The 26,753-nt window shown below is 40.6% G+C and overlaps 1 protein-coding gene across 1 annotated transcript in view; it reads left to right on the top strand.

Annotated features, from left to right (window-relative positions):
- Positions 1 to 683: 683 nt before the first annotated feature.
- Positions 684 to 26,753, top strand: part of si:ch211-191a24.3 (tensin-3) — a 63,428-nt gene continuing 37,358 nt past the window's right edge. Inside the window, exons 1-13 of the mRNA XM_049587064.1 lie at positions 684 to 789; positions 5,814 to 5,988; positions 6,942 to 6,992; positions 7,080 to 7,202; positions 7,316 to 7,380; positions 11,025 to 11,108; positions 11,413 to 11,525; positions 11,779 to 11,839; positions 11,928 to 12,003; positions 13,477 to 13,606; positions 13,836 to 13,901; positions 16,328 to 16,432; positions 21,053 to 22,012. Of these exons, the coding sequence (XP_049443021.1) occupies positions 5,821 to 5,988; positions 6,942 to 6,992; positions 7,080 to 7,202; positions 7,316 to 7,380; positions 11,025 to 11,108; positions 11,413 to 11,525; positions 11,779 to 11,839; positions 11,928 to 12,003; positions 13,477 to 13,606; positions 13,836 to 13,901; positions 16,328 to 16,432; positions 21,053 to 22,012 (2,002 nt within the window). The 5' untranslated portion in view covers positions 684 to 789; positions 5,814 to 5,820. The remainder of the gene's footprint in view (positions 790 to 5,813; positions 5,989 to 6,941; positions 6,993 to 7,079; positions 7,203 to 7,315; positions 7,381 to 11,024; positions 11,109 to 11,412; positions 11,526 to 11,778; positions 11,840 to 11,927; positions 12,004 to 13,476; positions 13,607 to 13,835; positions 13,902 to 16,327; positions 16,433 to 21,052; positions 22,013 to 26,753) is intronic.

Below are 26,753 nucleotides of genomic sequence, written 5' to 3' on the forward strand. Positions count from 1 at the left end.
TCATTATGCAGCAGAATGACCCAGATCAGTGTCACATTAATATGTTTTAATTATTCATCACTGCAGATGTGTTAGAGTGTAAGCAATACGTAAATGGTATGGGTCATGGTGAAGTTCATTTAAACAACTTTATTTTGTAGTTTAATCCATAACAAAGCCTCGTATTTGACATTTTAACCACACAAGAGCTACAGTATGTCTCCCAAGCATGTGAGGTAGAAGTACAAAGTAGCAGATAATGGAAATACTCAAGTGCAATTACCTCAACTTTGTACTTCAGTAAAGTATTTGCATAAATGTACTTAGTTACCTTCCACCACTGCTATTTAGCACAACATAATAAATCATTCATATGGTTTGATGTAGTTACGCTCCCTTATCAGATGAGGGTCGGTGACATAAAACCCATGAATCTGTGAATCCTGGACATCAAGAGGTTGGTGAAATCTTTGTGTTTCTAGGCTTCTCTGTGGCACAGATAACGTTTAATCAGCTCCTGTGTGTGCTAATGAGTGTTTATAAGCGGTATCAGCATGCTATAACTGTCTCAGTCTTTGTCACTTTCACATGCGCACCAGGGTGGACTGCTGTCACATTGCAGCCCAACAGAGGGCAAAGTGCAAGCTTCACTGTGACTGTAAAGTTTATCATTCTCTCTCTCGCTCTCACTCTCTTTCTCTTCCTCCCTCCCCCTGTCAAGTCTCCACCTCGTTCTCTATACCAGGCAGACTTCCACTCATCAGGCTTCATATTGCTGTGATTTTCTTGTTTATTACAACATCTGCAAAGGTAAGACCCCTTCATGTTGTTTCAAATGTTTAATGACTCTCCTTCAGTGGAGCTGATTTACAGTAAACTACAGTAAAATTTGATCTGCTCCCATGAGGCTTCTCTCTTTTTCAGCATGGCCGGTTCAGTGTTCATTCATGTGGGACAAACTGGACATTATGTCTCTCCTTGAGTGAATGTTAACGGCCACTGGTGCTGATCCAAATGTTATTATAGCCCGCCACTTTCAGTAAACAAAGCAGCATGTGATGGATGGTAAATCTCGGGGGGATTAATAGTGAAAGTGCCTCCCTGCAGATGCACTGAGAGAGGGGGGATTAGCCTACTGACACATTAAGACACTGAACCCCAGGAGACATGTTTCCACTGGGATTGAGTCCATTATAAGAGGTCATTTAATCTTGCATTAAGTCTTAAAAGCCTTTTTTTCTTAGGACAAGTGAAAAACCCTGCCGGTGGGGGTGTGATAATCACATTTATTACCAATGCAAATGAACTTGCCTTGAATCAAGTGACATGAATTTGATACTAATTAGACGGAGTGCTAATTGATTGAGATATCCTTGAAACATGTAGAATAAAATGAAATTACCTCACCCTGCTGGTGGGCTTTATTTAATGTATTTATCAAGAAATAAGATTTTATAACTCAATAAGGAGTCTGTGTGGGGATCAGATGGACTAAAGGGAGATTAGTATACTGCTCTAACAAAAAGCATTCAGGAAAAGAAGAGGGCAGAGAAGAAGAGGATCTAAATGGAGGAGACGCTGGAGGAGGAAAGTGAAACAATAGCTGGTCACAGTGAGGTGTTGCTGTCAATATCAGTTCTGGTAATTTGCACAAACACTTTCAATTTCAAAGAATCTGTCAGCTGAATTACCGACAAACCGATGGCTTTATTCCTGCCGTGTTTAAGAGGGCAAGGGATGTTTTTTTGCTGCCAACTTGTGCCGAACGGAGAGAAAGGAAAGAAACAAAGATGGCTAATCCATTTCAGAATGCCGTCCTTTAAAATGGGAAATAGAGGCTATAATTAGATGTGGCGACTCTGAGCTCAAGGACTTTTCTAAGCAGCTCTCCCTATAGCAACGTGTGTGTGTGTGTGTGTGTGTGTGTATGTGTGGTTAAGTCACTCACTTCCGTTTGTTATGGTTCCTCAGGCGGAGCACTGACAAATTTAGATTGCAGCAAGTCTAAAAATGTTGAAAAAACAGAGCAGAAATACATAATTGGAGAGTAGTCACTCATTAAGAGTGTTTGCCCAGCCCTGTCAACTGTTTCAGTAGGGACACATCATACACACTGTGAAACACAAGGACAGGAGGAATGCATGTTTGGATTGAAAAGGACTTTTTTCACACATGTAGCAAAACAGGCCTGGGCCCCAGATGTGTACCATTTTAACCACCATTGGGCTTACTTATGGTCGTTGGCACTGACTTGTACCCATGTCGCCTCAGCTGAAGGTATACAGCTCATTAAGTCGGCAGCATGTTGACTGAGGTGTTTGGGTGGGAATGACAGATTCCTGGGTTCAGTCCTCTGGGTTGGCCCCATTGAACTCCAGAGGGAAGCGAGTGAGGGATCAGGTCTTTGTCACACAGTAGCGTCAGTGAGTTCTTCTAATTGGTCTCTTTATTTTGCTTGTTATTTCTGCCAGAAGTGGAAGAAAAAGCGGGAAATAAAACAAATAATAAAAATAAAGTAGCAAAATGATTTTCTGAATAATCCCTAATAAGCAAACAGATGTTTATAGGCACATGATGGTGACTTTGGGTGCAGTACGTCAGAGGTGCAGTACCAAATTCTGGGCCCTATGCATAAGCAGTCTTTGTGGGCCCCCCATCTTTCCTCTCTGGATTCATGTCTCTCTCACACACACCTTGTGATTTTTTTTTACAAAGTCAGTTTGCTTTCTTCCTCTTTCCTTTCTTTCTTTTCTTTTTTGAAACCCCAATTTCCCTTTCGTAGGGAAAGACATAACAGTGTGCACTGACACTCCAGCAGCATAAGGAGTCACTCACTTGGCTCTAGCTGCATTTAGAGACGAATCATAGAACAGAGGGCGGACTAAACCATTTTGTACTTTTAAGGAGTGAGAGGGGCCTCGGAGAGCTTCCACTATTTTTTATACAAAGTTCAGCCTTTTGACCAACTGATTAAGTCAAATTAATTTAGTTATGGCACTTATTGAAAAGAAAAGAATTAAATTTCAGTTCAGTCAACTTAAAACTTTAATGCACCATGCACCAGTGTACTCATATATGGATGAGCAGCCTTGCCAACAAACATGATCTGCCATCATAAATTATACAGATTAACAAATTATACACCAGTGTTTGCTTTAGTGTGGACTTTGTCAGTATCCAAAAATGGGCCAGGAAGTATTGGAGTGACTTGTGACAGCACTGATCCTGAAGCTCTGAGTGTTTTCATTCATGCTGCAGTGGTTCCCAGCAGGTTATTCTTGTACGTTGCTCCAGTGAAAAATGGTTGTATCACTGTTTACTCTGCTGTGGTCACATGGTCAGGGTGAAGGCGAGGTTAACCACGGCTCTTTGTACGCTCGTCTGTTGATCTCCTTCCCATAGACATGCACTAACATGTGTGTAATTGCCCTGGTCCATAAGCTGTAACACAGAGCCCAGACACCGCAGAATTATCCACTTCATGGTTTACAGAAGAATGTGGCAGCAGATCATATTCTAAAGGTCTTCAGGACTTGGAGTTATAAGGTGAAAATAACGGTGCCCTGAAGGTACTCTGAATATGACTTTTCAAAATCCCACCAATTCTTGGTTTTCAAGAACAGGTCTTACTTTGTTTTAATGTACAAAAACTAAATTATTGGGAGTTTTAAGACCTCATTCTCATCATTCTCAAGTCTGTACAATAAATGTGGTGCTACATCAGGCAGCCTGCTAGCTTAGCTTAGCACAAAGACTGGAAGCAGGTGGGAACAGTTATAATATTATAATGAACTGTGGTTTTACTTGGGGTTTGTTTCATGTCAATTAATAGTCTAGCACATACTGACCTGTCAAACTCTAAGCTAATGTCAAACTATTTTTTTGAGATTTTGGGTTTTACTGCTGTCACTTTTAACGCAGTAACTTTGACGTACTAATAATATCATAAAGGGGAACAAAGCTTAAATTAAGAATTCCAGTATGTTATTTCTGTGGCCTAGGAAAGTTTGCTCAGTATTTGTGAACATGAGCTACTCTCTCAGAGTCAGAAACCAGAGAAGTCTCAAACTTGTGATCCACAATTGTGGAGATGTGTAAGGTCAGCAAACGTGTTTATTTCTGTTTTCATGTGACATTTCTGCTGTGCTTATTTTACGTACAGTGTTGCTGCTATCTCCTTTGTTAACCAAATCTACCAACACAGACGACGGGGTCACAGCAACATGTATTTTAACCACCTAAAACAAATCAGTGTCAGTTTAAGTGTATGCTGTATTTAAATACTTGCTCCACTTTACCTCATACACTAACTAATCAATGCTGTGGTAGACCAGCAACACCAGTGTGAAGTAGGTCTGAGTTTAATTATAGTTGTCAATGAAGTTTGGTGATTTTGATATAACAGCTTCTGACCTGCAAGAAAAGGCTGTCTGAAAATACCCTGATAACAGCGTACAATTAAACTGAAATTGCTTTTTTTGGTGGGCCTTTTTTAGGTGGCTAAAAGCTAACTAATTGAGGCAGTGTTTTTTCAGTGCCATTTGGTTTCATGTACATGAGGTAAGAGTTTTCTACCTGAAAGTTACATTATGTTTCAGTTTATCCTCAGGACATCCCCCTGGGTGCTCTCAGTGTCATCTGTAACATCTTTTACCATTCACTGTCAGTTGAGCAATCACAAATTATAGTTTTAGCACTCCAGTTTTGGGATCAGGGGGAGAGTTGTTCATGTTTACTATTTTTTTGGACAGTTTTAGACCAGTTGTTTTCAACCTTTTTTGTATTAAGGGTTGTTAGATATGATTAAGACCAGAATTCTCTCGTTGTCAACTAAAGATGAGGAATGAACTGTGGAAAAATGGAAACCTATGATTAGAGTATTCACTACTACCCTTATTCATAATGGGCTCACTCCTATAGCCCCCACCTCCAGAACTCCCTTAAAGACCCCTGGAGGTCCCCGGACCACTAGTTGAGAGCCACTGTCTCAGACCACATGAATACTGTGTGTGGACTTTAAAAATTGACGTAGATCCCCCTTAATTCCAACTGCTAACTAATAGTAAAAATCAGCTTTTCACTAAGTTAAAACGAGATTTAAAAAATTACTCTTAACTTGTATCATTGTCATTACTACTGCCTTTGATAACAATGATCAAATTTAAGGCCCTACAGCTCCCACTTTCCATTATTTAACAGTCTCTCCAGCTCCCTTAACCTACAGATAATAACTTAATCACGTGGCAGCACAGTTAACAGGCAGAGCTTAGTTTGTATTTGGACCTTTTAAAAACTGAATTAGAAAATGACTTATGAGATACAACTTTCTTTTCAAATTTTAGGCCCATTAGAGTGTAAAACTAAAATTAAACCTACACAAAAAGTTCCAGTCATGTGATGTCATTATTTTCAGTCCCTGTGTGAATCTGTGTTTTGGTGTGTTTGTGCTGATGAGTCATGAGGTTAGGATCTGGTGTTGGGGCAGCATCATTCTTTGGTGACTCATCATTACCTCGGTTCCAGTCACATGCTCAATGAAGGTTTCCAGTGACTCAGCTTTTGGTTCAGTTCCCCATTTTGTTTGGCCTTGACCCCACTTTGTTGTAGCACCACATCCCGTAAAAGGATTTGAGGATTAAAATAAGGCTGACCGGACTTGAACTCGCATATCTGTGTTGGCCAAAAAGATTTGCCTCATTTGGGAGTTCCAGCTGATACAGCACAAGCTCAGATAAATTCTCTGCAAACATCTGCTGACCTGCAGTGAAAACCCTCACTTCCCTAAAATTTCCACGACTTTCATTCTGACTCAACATGCATGTCACTTCCTGTAGGGCGCCCATGCGAGCGAGGTCAGTCATGGAGGAGCCACAGCGAATCGATCTGACCTACATCACTGAAAGCATCATCATTATATTCTGCCCTCCTGAGTGTCACGAAGAGATCTACCTGCAGAACCTGCAGGAGATTCTTCTCATGCTGCAGTCCAAGCATGGGCACCACTATATGGTGAGATGGAACAGACACAGATGGAGGAAGTACTTGAAGAAGTAATAGCACAATGTAGAAATACTCTATTACAAGTATAAGCCATGCATTCTCTTGAGTAATAGCATTAGCATCGTCGAAATATACCAAAATAAAAATGCTCATTGTGCAGAATGGCCCATTTCAGAATAAATTACATAATAATCTGAAACTGCAAAGTAACTGAAATTTACAAAAAGGGGTAAAAAGTACAATGTTTTCCTCTGAAATGCAGTCGAAGTATAAAGTAACATCAAATGAAATTACTCAAAGTACAAGTACCTGAAAACTGTACTTTATTACAGTACAATAAATACATCTGTTTTTTACATTTGTCCTCACCCTTCACTTCTGGAACATCGCATTCCTCTAAAATTATATTGGCTTTCCTTCATTTTAAACATTGTTGTGGTTACTTTCATGTCAAGTCAAATTTTATTTTACCAGCTCCCAAATCACATATTTGTGTATGTTACATCATATTTTGACATTTAGGTACACTGGCAAAGTGGCAGTATTTGACAAGTTGGGATGAGATTATGTTTAAGCCAGCTAGCAAAATCCTTGATGTTATACAGTATTACAATACACTTTGTTTTTTTGCTTTGTCCTAATATAATACAGAGTAGATTAGTATGTATTATCACCACTAAAAATGTAATTTTCAGTACTCTGAATTTTAACATAAGTAGGTTGTACGATCACCAAAGATTATGAATTTACTTTTACATAAGATAAAAACCTTTTAAATTTTAAACAAGTAAATCTAAGTCCCAGCGCTGCACTCACTATTGTTTCAGTCCTCTTTGCATTTTAGACATTTAGATAATGATAAGGTTAAAAGTTCACACTGAATAATGGATAAAATTGAAAGTGTAACTTTCCTCATGCTGTTATTCCCTTTTCATGAAAACAATTTCTCCTTCCTTCTTCAGCTCATCAACCTCTCACAGAAGAATAACACCCTCACCCGAATGAACCACAAGGTAGTGATAACAAATCCAAAGTACCAATTACAGAGGTCAAATGCTGCAGTGCAATGTTAGTTACAGTATGTGTGGTTTGTCTGTCAGATTATGGACACAGGTTGGGTGGGCCTCCTGGCTCCTGACCTGGATCAGATCCTCAGTGTGTGCACAACGATGCAGAACTGGCTGCAAACACATCCGAAGCACGTCCTGGTGTTACACTGCAGGGTAAACTTCACCGATTCCTCTGCACACACCGACACTGACATGTTCTTTAACTCCATCTATGCACTGCAGGTGAGTGTGTAAAGTTTATTAATCCTGACTGTGGTTGTCCACAGGGACGTAAAGGGCTGCTCGGAGTTCTGGTGGCTTCTTACATCCACTTCAGCAACATATCAGCCAGGTAACACTGATGCCATGGGAATGTGTAGTATGTAGCATGTACAATGTTTAATGTTTACCAAGTTCAATATCGTAGTTTAGTGTGTTACCATGCTAACATTTACCAGTTAGCACAAACATAAAGTACAGCTGAGGCGTATGGGGATGTCATTAGTTCTGCAGCTATTTGGTCATAAACCAAAATATTGGACACATTAAAATTTGAATCTGGTTATGGTGCCAGATGATAAGTCAGAGGATCAGCAAAGTTATCACCGTGTATCCTGCAGGAACCATGAATGTAATTTAATGATAATATATTTTAGTTTGCACCAAAGTGAGGGACCAACAAATGACTGACAGACTGACATTGCCAACAGCTACACTGCAATTAAATTTGGCACAGACATTTCTGGTTTCCAAAGGAAGAATCCTGATGAGACTGTTTTCTGTCGGACATGTCTGCAGATCTAAGAGCACTGACAGAACAATACAGTGAACAGAGGCTGATCTACCGCTTGACTCCTCTAGCCAAAGGGCAGGACAAATGAAGAGACTTTGAACTAGACTGTTATTTGATTTTCGGGCAGGGATCCTGATACTGTTGGACACCAGTGAATTTATTTACTCTTAATGTACCTGCCTGACAGGCCTAGAAGACATAAAGCGTTATTAATTTTAGTGGAAAGCATTTTTAAAGCAAACATTACAGCCTGTTCAGCTTATGTGGCCACATATAATCTGTTCTATGGTTCAGATGTGAGTTATTAAAAGCACATCCTCATTTACATGTCTAATCATGGGATGAAGGGAAAGGTCAGTTCGAGGTAAATCTGTCCACTGAAAATGCAGAGAAGAGGGAGAGCAGGTCGACCTCTACTAGTGTGAACGTGCGTGTGTGTGTGTGTGTGTGTGTGTGTGTACGTGCTGTTCGTGGCTGAACAGCTGACTCAGTGTTGAGAAATATCTGATTGTGACCATTGTCCTTCTGTGGTGTGTCCTTGTGTGAGTAAGTGCAGATATGCAATGGTTTGTGAGTGAGTATAAATCTGACATGGACTTTTTAAGTTCCAAAATTAGAAAAACATATTTCGTACCAGCCTGCTGCCATACTTACTTTCTGTGGTGGTATCAAGTCATGCAGATAATTTTGTTTTTTTGTTTTGGGGCTCTGTCTGTGAGATTGTGGCTGCTGTCCAAAACAGTGGAGGCAAATGAATTTTGATTGTGGTGGTGTTGAGGAAATTGGAATTAACAAAGCATTATGACAATTTCTGCTTCACAGAGCACAAGTAGTTGTTCTGAACACTATTAATCTGTATTGACATGTAACAGATCAACATCAGACTCAAAAGCTAACACCATAGACAATTAGGAACAGAAAACAGCAAACTCAAGAGCAAACTATGAACTACACAGCCTGTCTGTGCAGTAGAAAGATGCAAGTGCTTGAAATTGATGCTACATGATCAGAAAAAAACAGAGGAAGAGGGCTGTGGCATTCACTTTTGTTCAAGAGGCAGAAAACCCTACACTAAAAGACCGCACTGAGCTGCACCAAACCAATAACACTCCTGCTGTTGGGTGACGTAATTCGAGCTTGTACCTTTTGTTGGAGGAAACAATATGGCGGCTGGCTGGTAACAAATGATCTTGTATTTTAATTAAACCATAACTTAAAATATTTTTCTGAAGAAAATTGAGGAAAGATATAAGTATAACAGTAACATAATTTTGGTTTATATTTAATCAGCACTGCCAAGTTTTACAGTTTGATCTGAGTTTGGTCCAAATTTGAGAGAGAGAAAAGGGAGGCTCTCTCTCTGTTTTCGCTCTGCTCTGTGTACGTGATGTGGAAGTACAATTTGTAGCCCTAGAGCCAGCAAAAATACATGCTTCGATTCATCTGGAAGATTTGTGCAGAGAGATGAACAGGGAGATCTGGGTGATGGTAGGATGGAGGGAAGTTTATAAGAGGTTATGTACTCATACTATTCACATAGTTAGGATACAAAGCTGGTTGAAAATCAGCAAAGTATCCCTTTAAAAATGTTAATAGCAGCATATTTTTTAAGAAACAATGTCCTTGTTACTCTGGATAATCCACAGAACACACTGTCTACAGTTATCACGGGAATATTTTCGATTTCTTACAGGAAGCCTCCATGAGTTTTAAACACCTAAAGCCTGATTTATGGTCGGTCGTGCAAAACCCTTGTTGAGTGTTGTTCGACAGAAATGATGTATTTTTGACAGAGAAAAGTGTTGAATGACAGTTGCCTTTTATGGTGCACTCACCACAGAGAAGGTAGTTTTAAATCCACACTGACTCCAACCTGCACTCAGTGTCTCTGTCCACAGGAGCAGCTGTCTGTCAGGGGAGCTGAGAGGACAGAGGCCGGTCCATTATACATCTATGGGTTGACCAAACTGCCTTCACCAGGCTGACTGACAGCAGACATTTGCTTAACAAGAATAGTTTCAATGTCAGCACCACAAGAGAAAATCAACAGTCTTTGTATATATTGATTTTATTTACCAGCTCCCTGTAGTAGGTGAGGGGAATCTGCTGCTCACAGACACACTGGGAACAGATCAATCAGTAATATAAGGTAATAAGTTAAAAGCACATATACAGTGGGGTATCTGTGTGATTTAAGGAGTTCTCTGTACAGATTAGCTTCATTAACGCAACTGAAATAGCCTCGGACCATGAAAAATCACAGGGAGTCTCTGGTTACCATGGAGATGACTAAAACCTTTCGCTGAAGCACAAATTGAGAACATCGTGCTGCCCATAAATTTGTGTTGAGAGACACTCTTCAAAAGTGTCTCGCACCCAACCATAAATCAGGTTTATGTCAGGCGTTGGTGTGCCACTGCATATGCAGAAATAGTAGTATAAAGCCTGCTGTGGCTCTAGAGCGAGCTGTGTGAAATCGATAAATGTCCTCAAGCAGTTGCAATCCCAAGTGGCAGTGTTGGTTGAGTCTGAAGTCTACAAATTTAAAAATGCAAACAATCTGGAGGGCGGCACGGTGGTGTGGTGGTTAGCACTGTCGCCTCACAGCAAGAGGGTTGCCAGTTCGATCCCGGGTGTGGGAGCCCTTCTGTGCGGAGTTTGCATGTTCTCCCCGTGTCAGCGTGGGTTCTGGCTTCCTCCCACAGTCCAAAGACATGCAGATTGGGGACTAGGTTAATTGGTAACTCTAAATTGTCCGTAGCTGTGAATGTGAGCGTGAATGGTTGTTTGTCTCTATGTGTCAGCCCTGTGATAGTCTGGCGACCTGTCCAGGGTGTACCCTGCCTGTCGCCCGATGTCAGCTGGGATAGGCTCCAGCTCCCCCGCGACCCTCAAGAGGATGAAGCGGTTAGAAGATGAATGAATGAACAATCTGGAGTTCTGGAGTTAGAAAGAAGAGTTCCTCATCTTTGCTGCAGGCTACATTAACCACTGGCATAACATACACAAATCCCAGAATGAACTATCACATGTTGAGATGCATTGTGGATCATGTTGGCATCAGATTTGGTGAAGGAGGAAGAATGCAAGGAATATAGAAGATGAAATCTCTGGTTTTGCTGCATCTACTAGAAAACACTGTAATGTAGGTGAACTGAGGATGTTTAGACACATCACCATCTGAATATTATCCTCTCTCTCAGTGCAGACCTTTCTCTCGACCACTTTGCCATGAGGAGGTTCTACAACGACAAACTGTCTGCTCTGATGACCCCCTCACAAAAACGGTAAGAATAGGGTTGATGAGCAGGCTCTCTCCAGGGCAAAGGTCAGCTCTGGTTTAGGTCTTATAGTTTTTGATCTCTGATGTAGACCAAGGGATCGGCTGTGACTGTTGACCTCAGACTGCAAGGTCACTGATCACCTGATTTATCCTCTTGTGAAATACTTAACTATAATAAATCTACAATAATGTGGTGAAACAAGGACACTGACTTGATGAGAAGCACATTTATATCCAGTCATAAAGTCATCTGAGATACTTGTGTTTGGTAGAATACAGGAGTAAATACATTTCTCTGTGCTCTCCAGGTATGTGTGGATGCTGGGGAGCATGTTAAAGGGAGGTCTGAGGATGTGTCCCTCTCCGTCTTTCCTCCTGTGTGTTGTTCTTCACGGTCTTCCCAAAATAAGACCAGATGGAGGTAAGGAGCAGATGTCTGACCTGAATTAGAGGAAGCTAAATAGATAAATAGCAGCTGGCTATTGTAGAAGCCTTCTAAAGGGCATCTACTGTATCCTTTAACTTACTGAGGAAGAAGAAAGATGCTGCTTATAATTCAAAATGTGTCCTAAGGTCCAAAAGTTGTCTGATTGAAGTCAGTCTGAAGTCATGGCCTGAACATTTCTTTTTCAAACGAATGCTCTCTTTTATGATGAAACTCTTCCTCTTCCTAGCATGTTGTCTCTTCCTGAGAGTCTACCAGAGTCTGCAAGCTGTTTGCACATCGGCAGTCTAGTAAGAAATTATATAATAATCTGTAGACATGGCAGGATGTTATTCAGAAGAGAATACAGTGTGTAATGTGTGTTTATATCCATGTCAGCCATGTTAATGCAGCCCAGACAGACCGCCTCTACATTGTGCTGCAGCCAGCTCAGCTGCTCAAAGGGGACATCATGGTGAGTGCTGATGTATATTGCTATGACTTTTATGCCTTTTCACCAGCGATAGCCATGGCTGGAGGAATTATGTTATCAAGGCGTCTGTCCGTCCGTCCATCCCATTCTCATGAATACGATAACTCAAGAATACCTTGAAGGAATTTGTTCAAATTTGGCACAAAAGTTCACTTGGACTCCATGATAGATTTTGATGGTCAAAGGTCACTATGATGTTACAACCTCTCATTCTTGTGAATGTGATGTCTCAGAACAACGTAAGGGAATTCCTTCAAATTTGGCACAAACATCCAATTTAAGTCAAGGATGAACGGATTAGAATCAGGTGGCCTAAGATCAAAAGTCAAGGTCTCTGTGACCCCGTTGGTCATATTCTCGTGAATGTAATATCTGAAGAACACCAGGGAATTTCTTCAAATTTGGCAAAAACGTCTGCTTGGACTAAAGGATGACAGATTACAATTTTGTGGTCAAGGTCAAAGGTCACTGTGACCTCAAAAAGCATGTTTTTGAATTCATACATTGATTATGACAAAATTTTACTCAAATGTCTAATAGAATAAATTGATGAAGTGATGACATTTTAATTCCAAAAGGTCAAAGGTCAACTTTACTTTTGGTCAGATGCTGAATTGGTGACACTAATCTTGGGTGCCCATCTTGAAACAGTGTTGATTGTATAGATCTTCTGTGTTGCCAGGGGAAGATGTGTGTGAAGCATCCATGTTTTCACAGACATGGGTGTGATTCTAGTTTTTTTTTTAATTTTTTTTTTTTATTTTTTTTAAATCATTTAGGTGTATAAATAAAGGTAATGACTACCACTGCCATATATGGCATAAAATGTAAATGATTCATTACTTGGAATCATTAAAATAAGCTAACCTTGCAGAAACCATATTTTATTTCCCTTTTTGCAAAAGTTTGATTTTTAAAATAATATTGTTTACATTATGTACATTATATCTTTTGAATTAAAAGCTGTAACCTTGAATAAAAGACCTGATTAAAGGACTTGTTTGCAATAGAAATGAATTGCAATTACTTAATCAGAAGTGTACCAATAGATCACTGTCTCTTTCTTCCTGTAATTACCACCAAATTGCAAAGTCTTTCCAGGAGAATTATTGGAAATTATTCAGTAGTGTTAGTTTTGTAAAATATAGCATTACATTTTTTTAACTGTAATGTCATATGTTTGGAAGTTAGAAAAATATAAATAACAATATAAATCGAAAAAAATAAAAGACAAAAATGACTAACAAATCCTATAATAAAATCTAAAGAAATATAAATAACAAATTCAACAGTTCTCATTTTTTAACCAAATTGACAGGAAGTAATTTACTGACCTCTTACTTTGCTTGAATATAAGTGTATATAAAAAGAAAGGGAAAAAAAAGGCATAAATCTGAGTGAATCAGATAAAAGCAGCATATGCAAGACACTGTGTCATCTTCTCTCTGGCTTTAGGTGGTGTGTTATGATAAAAACAGCCAGTCAGCCAGCCGGCAGGTTGTCTTCCGTCTCCAGTTTCATACGGGCCTCGTACACGGACACACCCTCACCTTCAGCAAGGTGGAGCTGGACTGTGCCAGTGAAGGTATTTATAACCTGCACACTGCCAACTGCTGTCTCTGTCACCATCATTCTCTACTGCAATATCCATCTTAATCTGTAACTGATAAATGTTTCAGTCTTCCTTCCAATGTAAATATGACCTGCCTGCACTAACTTTGGACCCTTTATCAGCCTGTGCAGGTGTGAAGTTCACATGGAAATCTGCCCGCTGTGCCAAGTTAACTGTCTTTTTCTTTTTGTTAACATTTCAGATCCTCGGTTCCCAGATGATGGAAAAGTGGAGCTGTTGCTTTCTGACAGCCCTGAAAAAATTACAGGTACACTATCTCCAACAAAAGATTTTTTTGCAGCTCATAAAAACAAAAGGCACCAGCAAACATTATTACAGTGAACTGGATAATAGAACTGAGAATAAATGTGCATGTGAAAATACGTTTCAGATGTTTTTTGGTGGTTTTGTGATGCTTTGAGCCAGGATCCAAAGTACATGGGTTCAACTTTTCATACTTCTTTTATTATTCAAAGGAAACCAGATTAAGAGTACAGCTCTGCAGCTCTGTGAGGCTTTAGGCACAACATAGTTTTGAGCTTAATGCTAATGTCAGCATGCTAACACGTCCACAGTGAGAATGCTAACATGCTGATGTTTTTTAGTATGTATAATGTTAACCACGTTTACCATCTTTGTCTACTCTGTAAGCATGCTAAGATTTGCTAAATAGCATGATTCGCAAAGTGGCCTACATTTGAGGCTGAATGTTTTTAGTTATGCAGGTATCAACTCAACAAGTATCGGATTCACATTTTGACCTCATGGTGACGCAACAGGTAAAGTCAGGGTAGTCATTATTATTCATCCTCTCAGGACAATGAATGTCTAAAATAAATTTCTTGGCAATCCATTGGGTTGTTGCTGACATATTTCAGTTTGGATCAAAAATTGTGGACAAACAGACAGACAGACTGATATTGCTGTCCCATGAGTTGCTAGCATGGCTACAAACACTTGTTTGTGAGTAATTTACAAATATGGATGGCAATTGTCAGGACTAAAGGTCTACTGTGTAGGATTTAGTGGCATCTAGTGGTGAGGCAGCAGATTGCAACCAACTGAAACTTGTTCCTTGCGTGAAGGACAATGATGGTAGCCAACATAAAAACACGAATGACCCTATCTAGAGCCAGTGTTTGGTTTGTCCTTTCTGAGCTACTGTAGAACAATATGTTGGAATCAATGGAAGAGGAACCGCTTCATATGTAGATATTAACCGCTCTGTCTAAGGTATCAAAAACAACTATTCTTATTTTCGATTATTATCAAGTAATGGAAACATAGTTATGAATATTATATTCAGTTTCTGCCAATATATCCTACTAAATCCTCCACACTGGACCTTTAAAGCTACTACGTGTAGGGTTTAATTTTATTTTAATTTAGCACTTTCTGGTGATAAGAATGATACAAAAGCAAGTAGCGTAGATATTTAATAGACTTTTTTCTGCTGATGAAAACTTGGAACATTTTTCACAGAGCATTTTTCAGTTGTAATTTCTCATTACTTTGACACAGCTAAGACAGCATGTTGCATATAGAATTATATCTTTTTACATGGCCAGACAACCTTTGGGATAAGTAAATCAGTATGTCTTTTGGGAATTTAAGTGAACTGAACCTTACCTGCATAGAAAACCCTGAGAAAAAAAAATAGTAAAGTGAAAACAATGATTGCCAAATTGTACATTTGCCTTAAAAAAATCCCCTCTAACTCTGTGGTTCCCAACATTTTTTGTATGTGGTCCCAGTTATGTCTGCTTCTTTGTCACCAGTTCAACAGAAGAATTATGTGTCATATGATTTCTGTTTTTTAAGAAAGAGAAACTAGTCCCAAAGGAGGTAACATTATCCAGTAGTTTATGAGAAAAAAAGGTTAAGATTAGAAGAAACAAGAGAAAAAATATTAATAGCTTTCCTCTTCTGTCAATCATCTCATGACTCTTCAAATGTATCTTGTTTTGACCCCACCTTGGGAACCATTGCTCAGACTTACATAAATACATACAAACACCTGGACTCCCCAAACTAAACACACTCACACATGCAAAGCCAACGCTCATTCACACACAAACAATATTTAGGCTATAAGTGCCTCAGATGGACAAAGACTGCACCAAGCTTCTTTGTGTCTCCTAAACCAAGCAGAAGAGACAGAAATGACTCAGTTTGAAGTGTTACACACACACACACACACACACACACACTAATCATTATTGAAAAAAGTATTCATCCAGTTGAGCAGTCACCCAGGTGGGGGCAGTGTTGGACACCATGATGAGGGCGTAACGGTGAAACTGGCCCTCAGCACACACAATCACACTCCTTGCATCTCAAAAGGAAGCAATATGAGGAGTTATCACACACACACATCTGACAGGAATTCAGATAGGAAATACTGCACACGGGTAAACACTCAGTCGGGGAAATCCAGGACACATACACACATTCAGACACAGGAAGACAGGTAGAAGTAAAATTAAAATCAAAACTCACATTATTGCTTATATCAAAGTTGAAATTAGATCTGGAAACAGCTGGTGTGTGTGTGTGTGTATGTGTGTGTGTCTGTGTTTGTGCGTGTGTTTGTGTGCATGTGTTTATGTGTGTGTGTGTGTCGTCGTTGTTTAACTGACTCCTGACCGCTGCTGCCTCTTTGTCTGCTGCTCTGTTTGTCATTTCCATGGGCAGGCAGAGAACTGTGGCACAACGGACACTGTGTGACAGTGGACTATGACACCCTGGACCCTTTGGTTAGACGAGATTCATACGGAGACACATCCTCTCTTGAAACAGGTAAGGTGCATTTTATGGTTTTTCATTAGTAAACTCTCTTTATTTTTTAAATACTTCTTTACCTGCGTGTCTTTCTTTCACTTTCTTTTCCTGTTCTGGATTCCTGTTGTGTCTCTGACTTAATTATTAGACAGGATTTAACAGGACAACAATATATTTAAAGACACAGCACACTACACTACACTATCTGCTCTGCTCTTACATAATGGTGACCTTTATTCTGTTTCCATGGCATTCTTAGGGAAGCAGAATGCCAATCCAGGGCTGCTTAGTTCTGACTTTTAAAGGACCAAACCAATGTTTTGTAAGGTTTACAAGTGTAACAATGAATGTTTTGGTCTCCACCATCTCCTGAGGGAATCTGGCTCTTTAGCAGATCAATGCTTCACTAAGTTCAGAAAGTAAGTCAGGAGAGTGAGAGGGTACACCAAAACAATGAAGTTGTGGGCTTGACAACAATGAGTTGAAACTCACTGTAAAGCTTCATAGAGCCGAGGGATGATAACTCTCTGCAGGTTTATCACTATGAGTGACCCCTTTGACATTGGTATTGATATTGATTAGAGCAGCTTTAAGTATATGTTTTCTCCTTGTAAATCGGATAAAACATGCTAAATCGTGAGTATAGTCCTTTAAAGGTCCGTTAATCAGTATTTTGGATCAAAAAGACTGTACATAATGTAAAACCAGTTGATATGAGTGCAAAACCCACAGAGAATTATCATCTCCTCTGCAGCTCTACAGAGCCTTTTTTAGCCTCTTTTAGCTCAGGTTTTTGGTTTGACAGCACATTTAAGGCCCATTCATAATTTCTGCCTTCTGATTTTTAGCCTCTTTTAGATCAGAAGTTTTGTGTGATGGCACATTTAAGGCCAACTTATAGTTTATAGTTATGGGGTCTGTTAAGGTATGCGAGATGTAAATGTTGTCATCCGCCCATGTCCGTAGGGGTCTATGTGGATCCCTTTGTGGTCGCCAAGTGCAGTCCAGACTTTGGGTACTGCGTCGACTATACACATATCAAGCGTGCCAACTGCACATTTTCCAGTTATTAAGTATAATGTCTTGTTCCAAACTCCAGTCCCATTGGTGGTGTATGCACCTCTAGCTGGTTGTCCAAGAAGAACATAACACATGTTGCAAGCTTCTTTTAAAAAGAGGTTGGGCATGGAGATCATTTGTTAACCACATTTATATAAGTGTGGATCGGGAAAGGTGCATATTTAGAAAGCCAGACAGACATGAACCCTGGATTGTAGTATGAAAGGAGCCACGTGCGCATCCATACAACCAGTACATGTCTGTAGATGTTCAATGCATTCAGTATGGCCGAGACTTTACTCACTATACACTACCCAAAACAGGAGACAGACAAAGTTAGCAACTAGCTGGTGAAGACAGTGGAGCATTTCGCAGCTAAAGAGACAGATATTTCCCTCAGGAGGTGGTGGGGACAAAAATGGAGCAACGAGGAGACTAAATACTGGACTTACATTCATCAGGTTGACACAAACATCATCAGGTTAAAATGGGAGTTGGCAGCTGTAGAGCTGCAACAACTTGAAAAGAGATTTGTAAAAATTAGTTTTTTAGCTTGTCATGGAGCTGTTCTGCCCCCAAGTGGCCAAAAAACAAAACAAAACAGTAAATGTATCTTTGGCTGCTCTACAGAGGTTGCATCCTTCTGTGGCTGCAGATCCAGTCCCTGAAAAGGTATGTTTAGACTCGGGCCTTGGCTGTGGTCAGTGCTGTGGGTAATTGTCTGGTCATCGGAGTGACAGCTTACAACTGTTGTGGTCACAAAGACGTTACTGGGAACGGGCATAACGACAATCATCTTGACAGCAGCCGGGCCAGACCCGTGTATTTGGAGGCGGCTGTTTGTCAAAGAGTTTCCTTTTAGTCAGAACAACCGTTCACACAAAGAAAAATACCAACAGAAAAATACACATCTAGACAGCTGAAACAATCACTTAAACCGGCGGTTGAGATTTCAGTTCCAGCTGTTTTATGCCGTTGCTAAATCTGCTCTGCCAGCCATGTAATTTAGATGGAGCGATCACTGGGGGAGAAATGCAGAAAAGTGGCATGTAAACGCACATTTACACAGACGCTCACATGAGTGCAAAAACACACATGGCCATTACGTTTAACCACCAGCACACACGCATGCACATGAGTATAATGAGGGTGCCAGCCAGTTAGCAATGCAGCCAGTTGCAAGAATGTTGTTTTCAACCACAGGTGGTTCTACTTTACCCTCTCAGCCCACTCACACCCCTCCCCTCTGCTGCCTCTATCACTCCATCTTATTTTACTCTCTCCTATTCTTCTCCCCCCCTTTATCTGGTTTCCCTCTTTCCAGTTGAAGCGTGTTGCTTTCAGGTTCAAGTTGCAGGTTGCAATTTGTCCAGTATGTCCCCATCCCCCTTCTGCACACAAGTCTTTCCAGAGCCCGCCCCCATGTTTACATTCCCCTCTCCATATCTGGCCAGCTCAAGGTCCCTCGTGCTTTGTGTTTCTTTTCTTGAAAGTGCATTATGTGTGTTGTACAAACTCTTCCACCTGTGCAGAAATATGTGCCTGCATGCAGTATTAGTGAATGATCCACCCTTCCTTCTTCTGCCTTCCCCCTCAGACAAAAAATGCATGAGCACACACTCTCTCCACAGCATTACCTACCTGTGTCAGCCGGGGCAGGATGCCGAGGGGGAGGAAAGAGGAGGAGGGATGAAGCAAAGCAAGGCTAATTTTGTAGTGACGGTGAAGGCGGGGATTCGTAGTGCGAGGACTAAGCAGGCAAGGAAGGAGTGACATGAGAGAGGGGAAAGAGAGAGAGTAGGAGGGGGGTTGACACAGGGGGGCTGTTAGCACCTTAAGAGAAAGAATGTTCTTTGCTTGTCTTCCTGTGGCAGCCTGAGAGGACGACACAACTTCAGCTTAGCTCTGAATCTCTATTTCAGCCTCCTTTTCTCTTTGTATCTGTCTCCTCATCCTTTTCATTCTGTCCCCGTCCTTGCCCCCTGTTTCCTTTCAGCTTGTCATCTGTTTCTCCTTTCCTCCTTCTCTGACAATCCGAAGGGAGGCTTCAGCAAGCACTTCCATCCTGTTTCTAGTCAGCAGAAGGGACAGTGAAAGTTTATTCCTGACTGCCGGTGAGAGAGTAAGTAAGCTTTTTGATGCAGATTTGGCATGTGTGTCTTTTTACTGAAGCTCTTACAGTAGTGTGAAAGTTATACAAAGTGTTTATCAGTGTGTGAATGTACTACTCTGTGCATCTGTGTGTCTATGTGTGTGTGTGACTTAACAGACCAGCTGTGAGGGTTTACCATGCCTGTCTGGTATTTGAGTTTTATTGCCTCTCTGGACTTAAGAGGCTGTGCTCATACAGCTGCGGTATGCACTGTATGTATTGTTGCAGTAACTGTACGAGGCAGTTTCTTATCTCGTCTGAATGTAACAGCCTTTATCAGGAAAAGAACTTGCTTGTGTAGTTCTCATACAATACTGTACAATATGTTTTCGGCAGCATGACCAAGGATTTTGTTCAGCATTTGATTGTTGTGTCTATGAAATGTCTAACAATAGGGAAGAAAGCCAAAGTTAATCAGTTCACTCTCATATTTAACAAAAAAGACTTAAATAATGATGGAAATGCGCTCTCTTGTTGCTACAGACAGTTCAAGTATATGTGCGTGTGTGTGTGTGTATGTGCAGTCAGCTCTATCTGACCTCAGGTACACTTCTATGATGGACATGTCCTTTGCCTGACACGCACACACACAACTACACGCGTATGCATCCGCCAGCACACACAAAGGGGCTCTGTGTTATCTACATGGAGTGTGTCTGGGGTGATGGCTGCGTTCCAACAGGTGGTGTGTGTGTGTGTGTGTGTGTGTGTGTGTGTGTGTGTGTGTGTTTGTGGTGTGTGTGCACGCGCGTCACAGTGAATCATATACAGTAGTAGTGCAGGTACAAAGTCATATAATTGTGTAATTTATGCTTTTAGTTACAATTTTACAGTATAACTTTGATTACTCACTAAAATCTTTCGAAACATTGTTCTCAGTGTAGCTGCCATAATCCAGATTGGAGAAGACAGAGTTAATAACAAATAATGAAAAAAATGTTGCTATGCTCCAACACCATCAGATGTCACCATGAGGTCACAGCATTACACTTTAAGGCTACATACATGCTGCTGTAAACCTCTGACTGGTGGAACTGCTGCACACGTTTTGGAGAAAATTACTAATTTATGTTAGAGCTGAAACAAATAGTCATTTAAATGAACAGTCGATGGAAAGAAAGTTATAATATATCATTCAAATCTTTTTTTAAACAAAAAATATCCAGTTCAATCTTCTTAAATATGAATATTAGCTGTTTTTTCTTATTTATTTATTTTTTATTGTAAATTTAATATCTTTGGGTAATTTTCAAGTTTGTTTCTGCTTTTTTTGTTTGTTTGTTGAAGAACCTCTGATTTCATCATGCCCTCTTCACTTCTGCCACCAAACCTCCACCCTCTTTTCAACAGGTCACATTTGCATCTGTTTTCTATTCTTCTGTTAACATATAAACCTCAAACTGACCTCAGTGATTTTGTCTTCACAGCTTCACCTCATATTCAGGACCCTGGAAATGGCAGCTTAAACGGTGTGAGGAAGAAGAGTAGTGAGGAAGGAGCTTCCTTCTGCCTGGCCGCCAGCAGCCCCAGCTTCAGCGACCGAGCTCCATCTGCCAGCAGCGATTCAGGACTGTCTGTTGCCTCACAGGGACCAACCGGAGCCGGACAGAGGAGAGGGGTTGCACAGAACAAGTGTACCCAGGCAAGGAGGCTGTTCCCTGGGGTGGACTTTGAGATTGCTCAGCCTCTTCTGGAGGTCATGACTGAGTTTGCTGCATCCAGCAGAAGAGAGGGAGAGATGACTGGAGATGAGTCTGGACTGGGACATACGGTCAATGGAGAGGCTTCGTCGAACGAGAGGGAAACTGATATATTAGATGATGAGGATGAGTTAGATGGTGTAGCAGCTCCTGCTTCAGACCTGCCGAGCTCTAGCAGTATCTGCTCCCTCTCCTCTGAGAACCTGCCTGAAACCCAGAGAACAGCCCACACTGAGTACTCCACACACTCCTGGGTTCAACAGCAGCAGATGGTTCATGTCGTCACTCATACCTACCTTCAAACTGATGGGGAAGAGAAGTTGAACAGGGTGAGGAAACAGAGGCCGCCACCTCTGACAGCTCCTGACACACCAACTCGAGGACTCAGCAGCAGGGAGGCAGTGCAGAGAGTGCTGGTAGACGAGGACGGCACACACAACGCCACACAGAACACAGATGTTGCACACAACCTACAGTCTGCTGATACCACAAATACTTCATCTTGCCAAGAAGAGGATTTGTCGTCATTAACCACAGACATTGATGAATCCATAGAGCAGCTGAACCAGCTTATTTTGGATTTGGATCCCACCTTTGTTCCTGTTCCTACCCGCTGTGCCCCCCTTTCCCGCTCTGCCTCTCTGCACACCAACGGCCTCAGCAACAAGGGAAATACCCATCGGTCAGGTAAGACTTCAAAATAAATGGGAAAAAAAGCATCACAACATAGAATAGAAAATTAGTTTGAAACAACGCCAACTTCTCTTCTTGGCCGACAACATAGTTCTTTGGAACACACTAAAATATCTCAACAAGTATCAGATTGACATGAAATATTGTGGAGACATTCATGGTTCCCAGAGGATGAATCCCACTGATGTTGGTGATCCTCTGGCTTTTCCTATAGCGCCACCATGAGGTTAAACTTAGGGTTGGGCCAGTGTATTAAGCCAAACACCAGATTGGACTGATTTACAGAATTTTACCATTAAGTGTCACACTTGACTTAGCAGCAACCCTCGAGTGGAACAAAATGACACTGTGTCCTTACAGCAAATGAGCGTCCAACTATCAGTTCACAATGTGTTACACTGGAGCTCTCTATCTACACTGAATCCATTAAGTATGCACCTCTGTTAAACCACATAGCTATCAGCTGTGTGCTCAAGATCAGACTGGAGATGTAACCACTGAAAAGATAGATATTTGCTGTCTCTCCTACATTTGTAAAGTTGCTTTTAAAACAGAAAGCACACGTTCTATATTGTGATATTTACTGGAAATGAAAGACAATATAGCCAACAGCAAGTAGGTTATTATAAGCAATGGTCATTTAGTTTACCAGAAACTGTTCGCTTCCTGGCAATCTCCCCCGAGACAGCGCCACCTTATTTAGGTTTTTGACATAAGGAAGCATTGCACAGATAATTCCTTATTTCAGCTTCATGAATCAGCCATTCTTTTCCATTGTGGAGCTTCCAAAGCAAGTAACAGGAATAAACAGAAACAGGGTGTCTGACAAAAGCTCAGCTCAAACCAGCGTACTGTGTCACCTGCAACCAGTTAGGACACCTCTTTTGTCGGCTTTGAATCCACAGTGTTGCCATATTGGTGTATATAGCTTTAGTTTTCTGAAGATACTAACTCTGCCATCTCTCACCTTGTCACGCAAAAAAACACATGAACTTTCAAGTAAACAAACACAATGTGCGCTGCTAAACCCCCCCTCCCAACTCTACTGAAATTTGTTCTCTTTGATGCTCTCGATGCTTGACTCAGCAATAAATTGCACTTGGCCTGTTGGACACTTGTTACTCTGTTAGTCTGATTATAGAATAAACATAATATGTCATGATAATATTGCTTATTACTGATGCAATAGAGGTTTGATTTAGCATTCTGACGCCATCAGCACAGGTAGCTACTTTTTAATTTGCCAGAAAGTTTCATAATGACAAATGCAGGTTCAGTCAGTTTGCATGAAATCAAACTGGTTTAAGCTTGCACATCAAACCAGACCCACAAAACTGGAAATGTTAAAACTCCAGCTGACATTTGTGGTTTTGAGTAAAATTTCTCAACAACCGTTGGTTGCATTGCCATGAAATCTGCCAGAAACATGATCCAGTCTTTTGGTTCATGATCAAATACCTGCAAAACTAATGTCATTCCCATCAGCCGCATGTTAGCATGCTGATGTTAGCATTTAGCTCAAAGCCCTGCGGTGCAGACTCACTGAGTTGCTAGCGTGGTTGTAGACTGCAGACACAGATATTCAAGAGGCGAATATTACAAACTCTCAGCACTTAAAGCCAGCATTTTTTGAGTTGCTAAAAACAGCTATTACTAAAAATGTATGTATTTTGGGTAAACTGACCCCTTACCTTGGTAAGTTCTAACAGTACCTTTACACAGCTCTACTTGTACAGAGACATAAAACAGTCCACTGTGACATTATGACTGACTGAAATGCCACACTAAAGAAAATACACGTGTGCCAGTTCAACTAGTACAGAGACCCATTTATAATCCAGACTAAAGGACTGAAGCACTGCCTCATTTTGGAAATCTCCACCTGAGAGAGACGAATACATGTGGGTTTGTTACAGAAGGTGTGTTTGTTCGTGTGCAAGGTGTTTGCTGAAAGGGTGGAAGCATTTGATTAAACAGGTGGTAGATATTCCTGCTGATGTAAGCAGTGTAAAATCTGGTCTCTTCACAAAGATTTGTTTACCCTCCAATTTGTTTTATTTGGAATGGAAATCTACAGAATTGGAAGAAACGGTTAGATAAGTAAAGTATGCGTGAAGATAGACCAGTCAGACCTCTCACCACAGTGAAACTGGAGTACTGCCATCAAAACATTATCCACTGACATAATTACAGAACCCCAGTTTTACAAACAGCTGAATGGGATTAAATGAGTTATTTCTTATCAGAAAAGATTTAGTCAAGCATGTTTGACATTGTTAAAGAGGGATATAATAATACTGCTACAGCTTTCTCATGAGCAGATTTAGATCTACACTCCACTGTGTAACTTCTGATTAAACTGAACAGAATAGTTCAGTCCTGATAAGGAAAAGCAGGATCCCAAAGTTAAAGTTGAACGTAATGGTTAGAGAGCCAAATCCTAACTCATAAGGAGAGATGCAATGTAAAATAACCTCAAAACCTTAAATTTAATTTACCCAAAAGTTTGCAGTGAAAAAATAATGTTTCTGCTCTATAAGACACCTTCTCTGTCAACAGCAGCACTCACAGGGAGCAGATGGGACTGTAACTTTCATAGTTCAGGAAATGAATCTATTAGCCTAGTTATCATTCAGACCTGCAGGCCTGTTGCTTTCACTCATGGATGGATTCCTGAATAGGCCCACCAGGCACAGGCCTCAAAGACCACAAAGAGATGAAGAGGAAAGACACACAAAATAAGTACACAAATGGGCAAAAAAACAAAACAAAACAAAAAAAACCCATCGAGACACAAAATGACTGAAAGAGACACGAAACAGCCACAAAGATACAAAATTACCTCAAAGGGCCACAAAAGCAAATGACAAACAGCAGACAGCTGACGTATGGAAATCAAAAAAAAAAGAGCTGATTTCAAAATTATTCAGACCAGTCAATGTGGACTGAGCCAAATATTCGGATGAAATGAGTTTCAGGCACAGACCATGTTAGGATAATGTATGTAGTACGAGTATCATCAGAGTATAACGTGTCAATATCTGTACTCGACGATGAAGAAACAAACTTCATTTGGCTAGCTGTGTTCAATCTCATGATGATCAAAAGTGGTCTGATGCTCAATTCTGATGCTGTTCTGTAAATAGTTTTCTAATTAATAATAAATACAGCAACTTCTAATCAACTCATATCAATGTCTCCGCACATTTCTGGTTTAAGCCACACCCACAGCATATTTAAACTCGGCCTGTTTTGAGTGCGGATACAGATCGAGATAATTTGTCTGTTTGAAGAGCTACAGATACAGATAATGGTGTACTCATTCATCCATACTGTCAGTCTGTAGTCTTTGAAGTGAAAACTTCACTGATGTGAAATGAAGTTCAGCGGTAATAAAAGTTGAAGACAATCAGTAGTTTGACTCACAGTTCACTGTGAGATAACTGCATCCTATTGTCTCCAACACGCCTTCTTATGCAATTCCACTTCATGTAATCGATTTATGAAATTCAGATGTCTGATCTCACACTACATAATACAATCTATTTTAATTATTTTGAATCTGGAGTGGGGCAACAAAAATCATCCAGTGCCTGTGCCTGTTTGCTAATTCAGCTGGTTATTTCACTGTCTGTAAAAGCTAATGAAAATATAAATGTGGCAGTGAAGGGTTGCTTTTTTATAAAATGAAGTATAAAATTCAGTCCTTACACATGACTTGTAGTCTGAGTGAAGAAATCATTAACAAAAGTACAAGGAAGGTTAATTTTTCTCTATCAATATGCTATCAATACTGCTGTCTCTCATCTACAAGAGGGAGTCAAGTCTGTAATTTATTCATTTGACTCTGTACTTTAACTAAACCATGCTGAAGTTCAATGTGGCCAATTCCAAACGGTGTCTAATGCCTCCAGTTATATTTTTTATCTGACTGGAATCACTGGAAGACAAAATGTAATCCTCTGATGCATTGTACTCAAACTAATGATTGACTTGTACTTTAGTCCTTTGACTTGGAAATGACCCGATATTCTCCCCAGAGCCAAAGATTAAATAACTAATTTACCTTACAAAAAATATATATTGAAAAAAGGCTAGCACAATATCAGATTTTCACTGCACAACTATTGTGACGGGCGGCACGGTGGTGTGGTGGCCTCGCCTCACAGCAAGAGGGTTGCCGGTTCGATCCCGGGCGTGGGAGCCCTTCTGTGTGGAGTTTGCATGTTCTCCCCGTGTCAGCGTGGGTTCTCTCCGGGCACTCCGGCTTCCTCCCACAGTCCAAAGACATGCAGATTGGGGACTAGGTTAATTGATAACTCTAAATTGCCCGTAGGTGTGAATGTGAGCGTGAATGGTTGTTGTCTCTATGTGTCAGCCCTGCGATAGTCTGGCGACCTGTCCAGGGTGTACCCTGCCTCTCGCCCGATGTCAGCTGGGATAGGCTCCAGCCCCCCCACGACCCTCAAGAGGATGAAGCAGTTAGAAGATGAATGAATGAATGAACTATTGTGACCAAAGCAGAGTCAAAACAAAACCAAAACAGAAGGGAACGGACATTATTTCAGAGTCACTGGATTATTTACACAATATTATTATATGTGTATTTTAAACATGGTATCAATATTACGTTTTTAAATTTCACTGTTAGTGCCAATACCGGTATATAACAACATCCCTGTATTGAATTGATTCGATATGTTGTGTGAAAAAAAGTGTAAAAGTGCAGACAAAT

The sequence above is a fragment of the Epinephelus fuscoguttatus genome, linkage group LG10, assembly GCF_011397635.1.
Source record: "Epinephelus fuscoguttatus linkage group LG10, E.fuscoguttatus.final_Chr_v1".
In the NCBI taxonomy this organism is placed as follows: Eukaryota; Metazoa; Chordata; class Actinopteri; order Perciformes; family Serranidae; genus Epinephelus; species Epinephelus fuscoguttatus.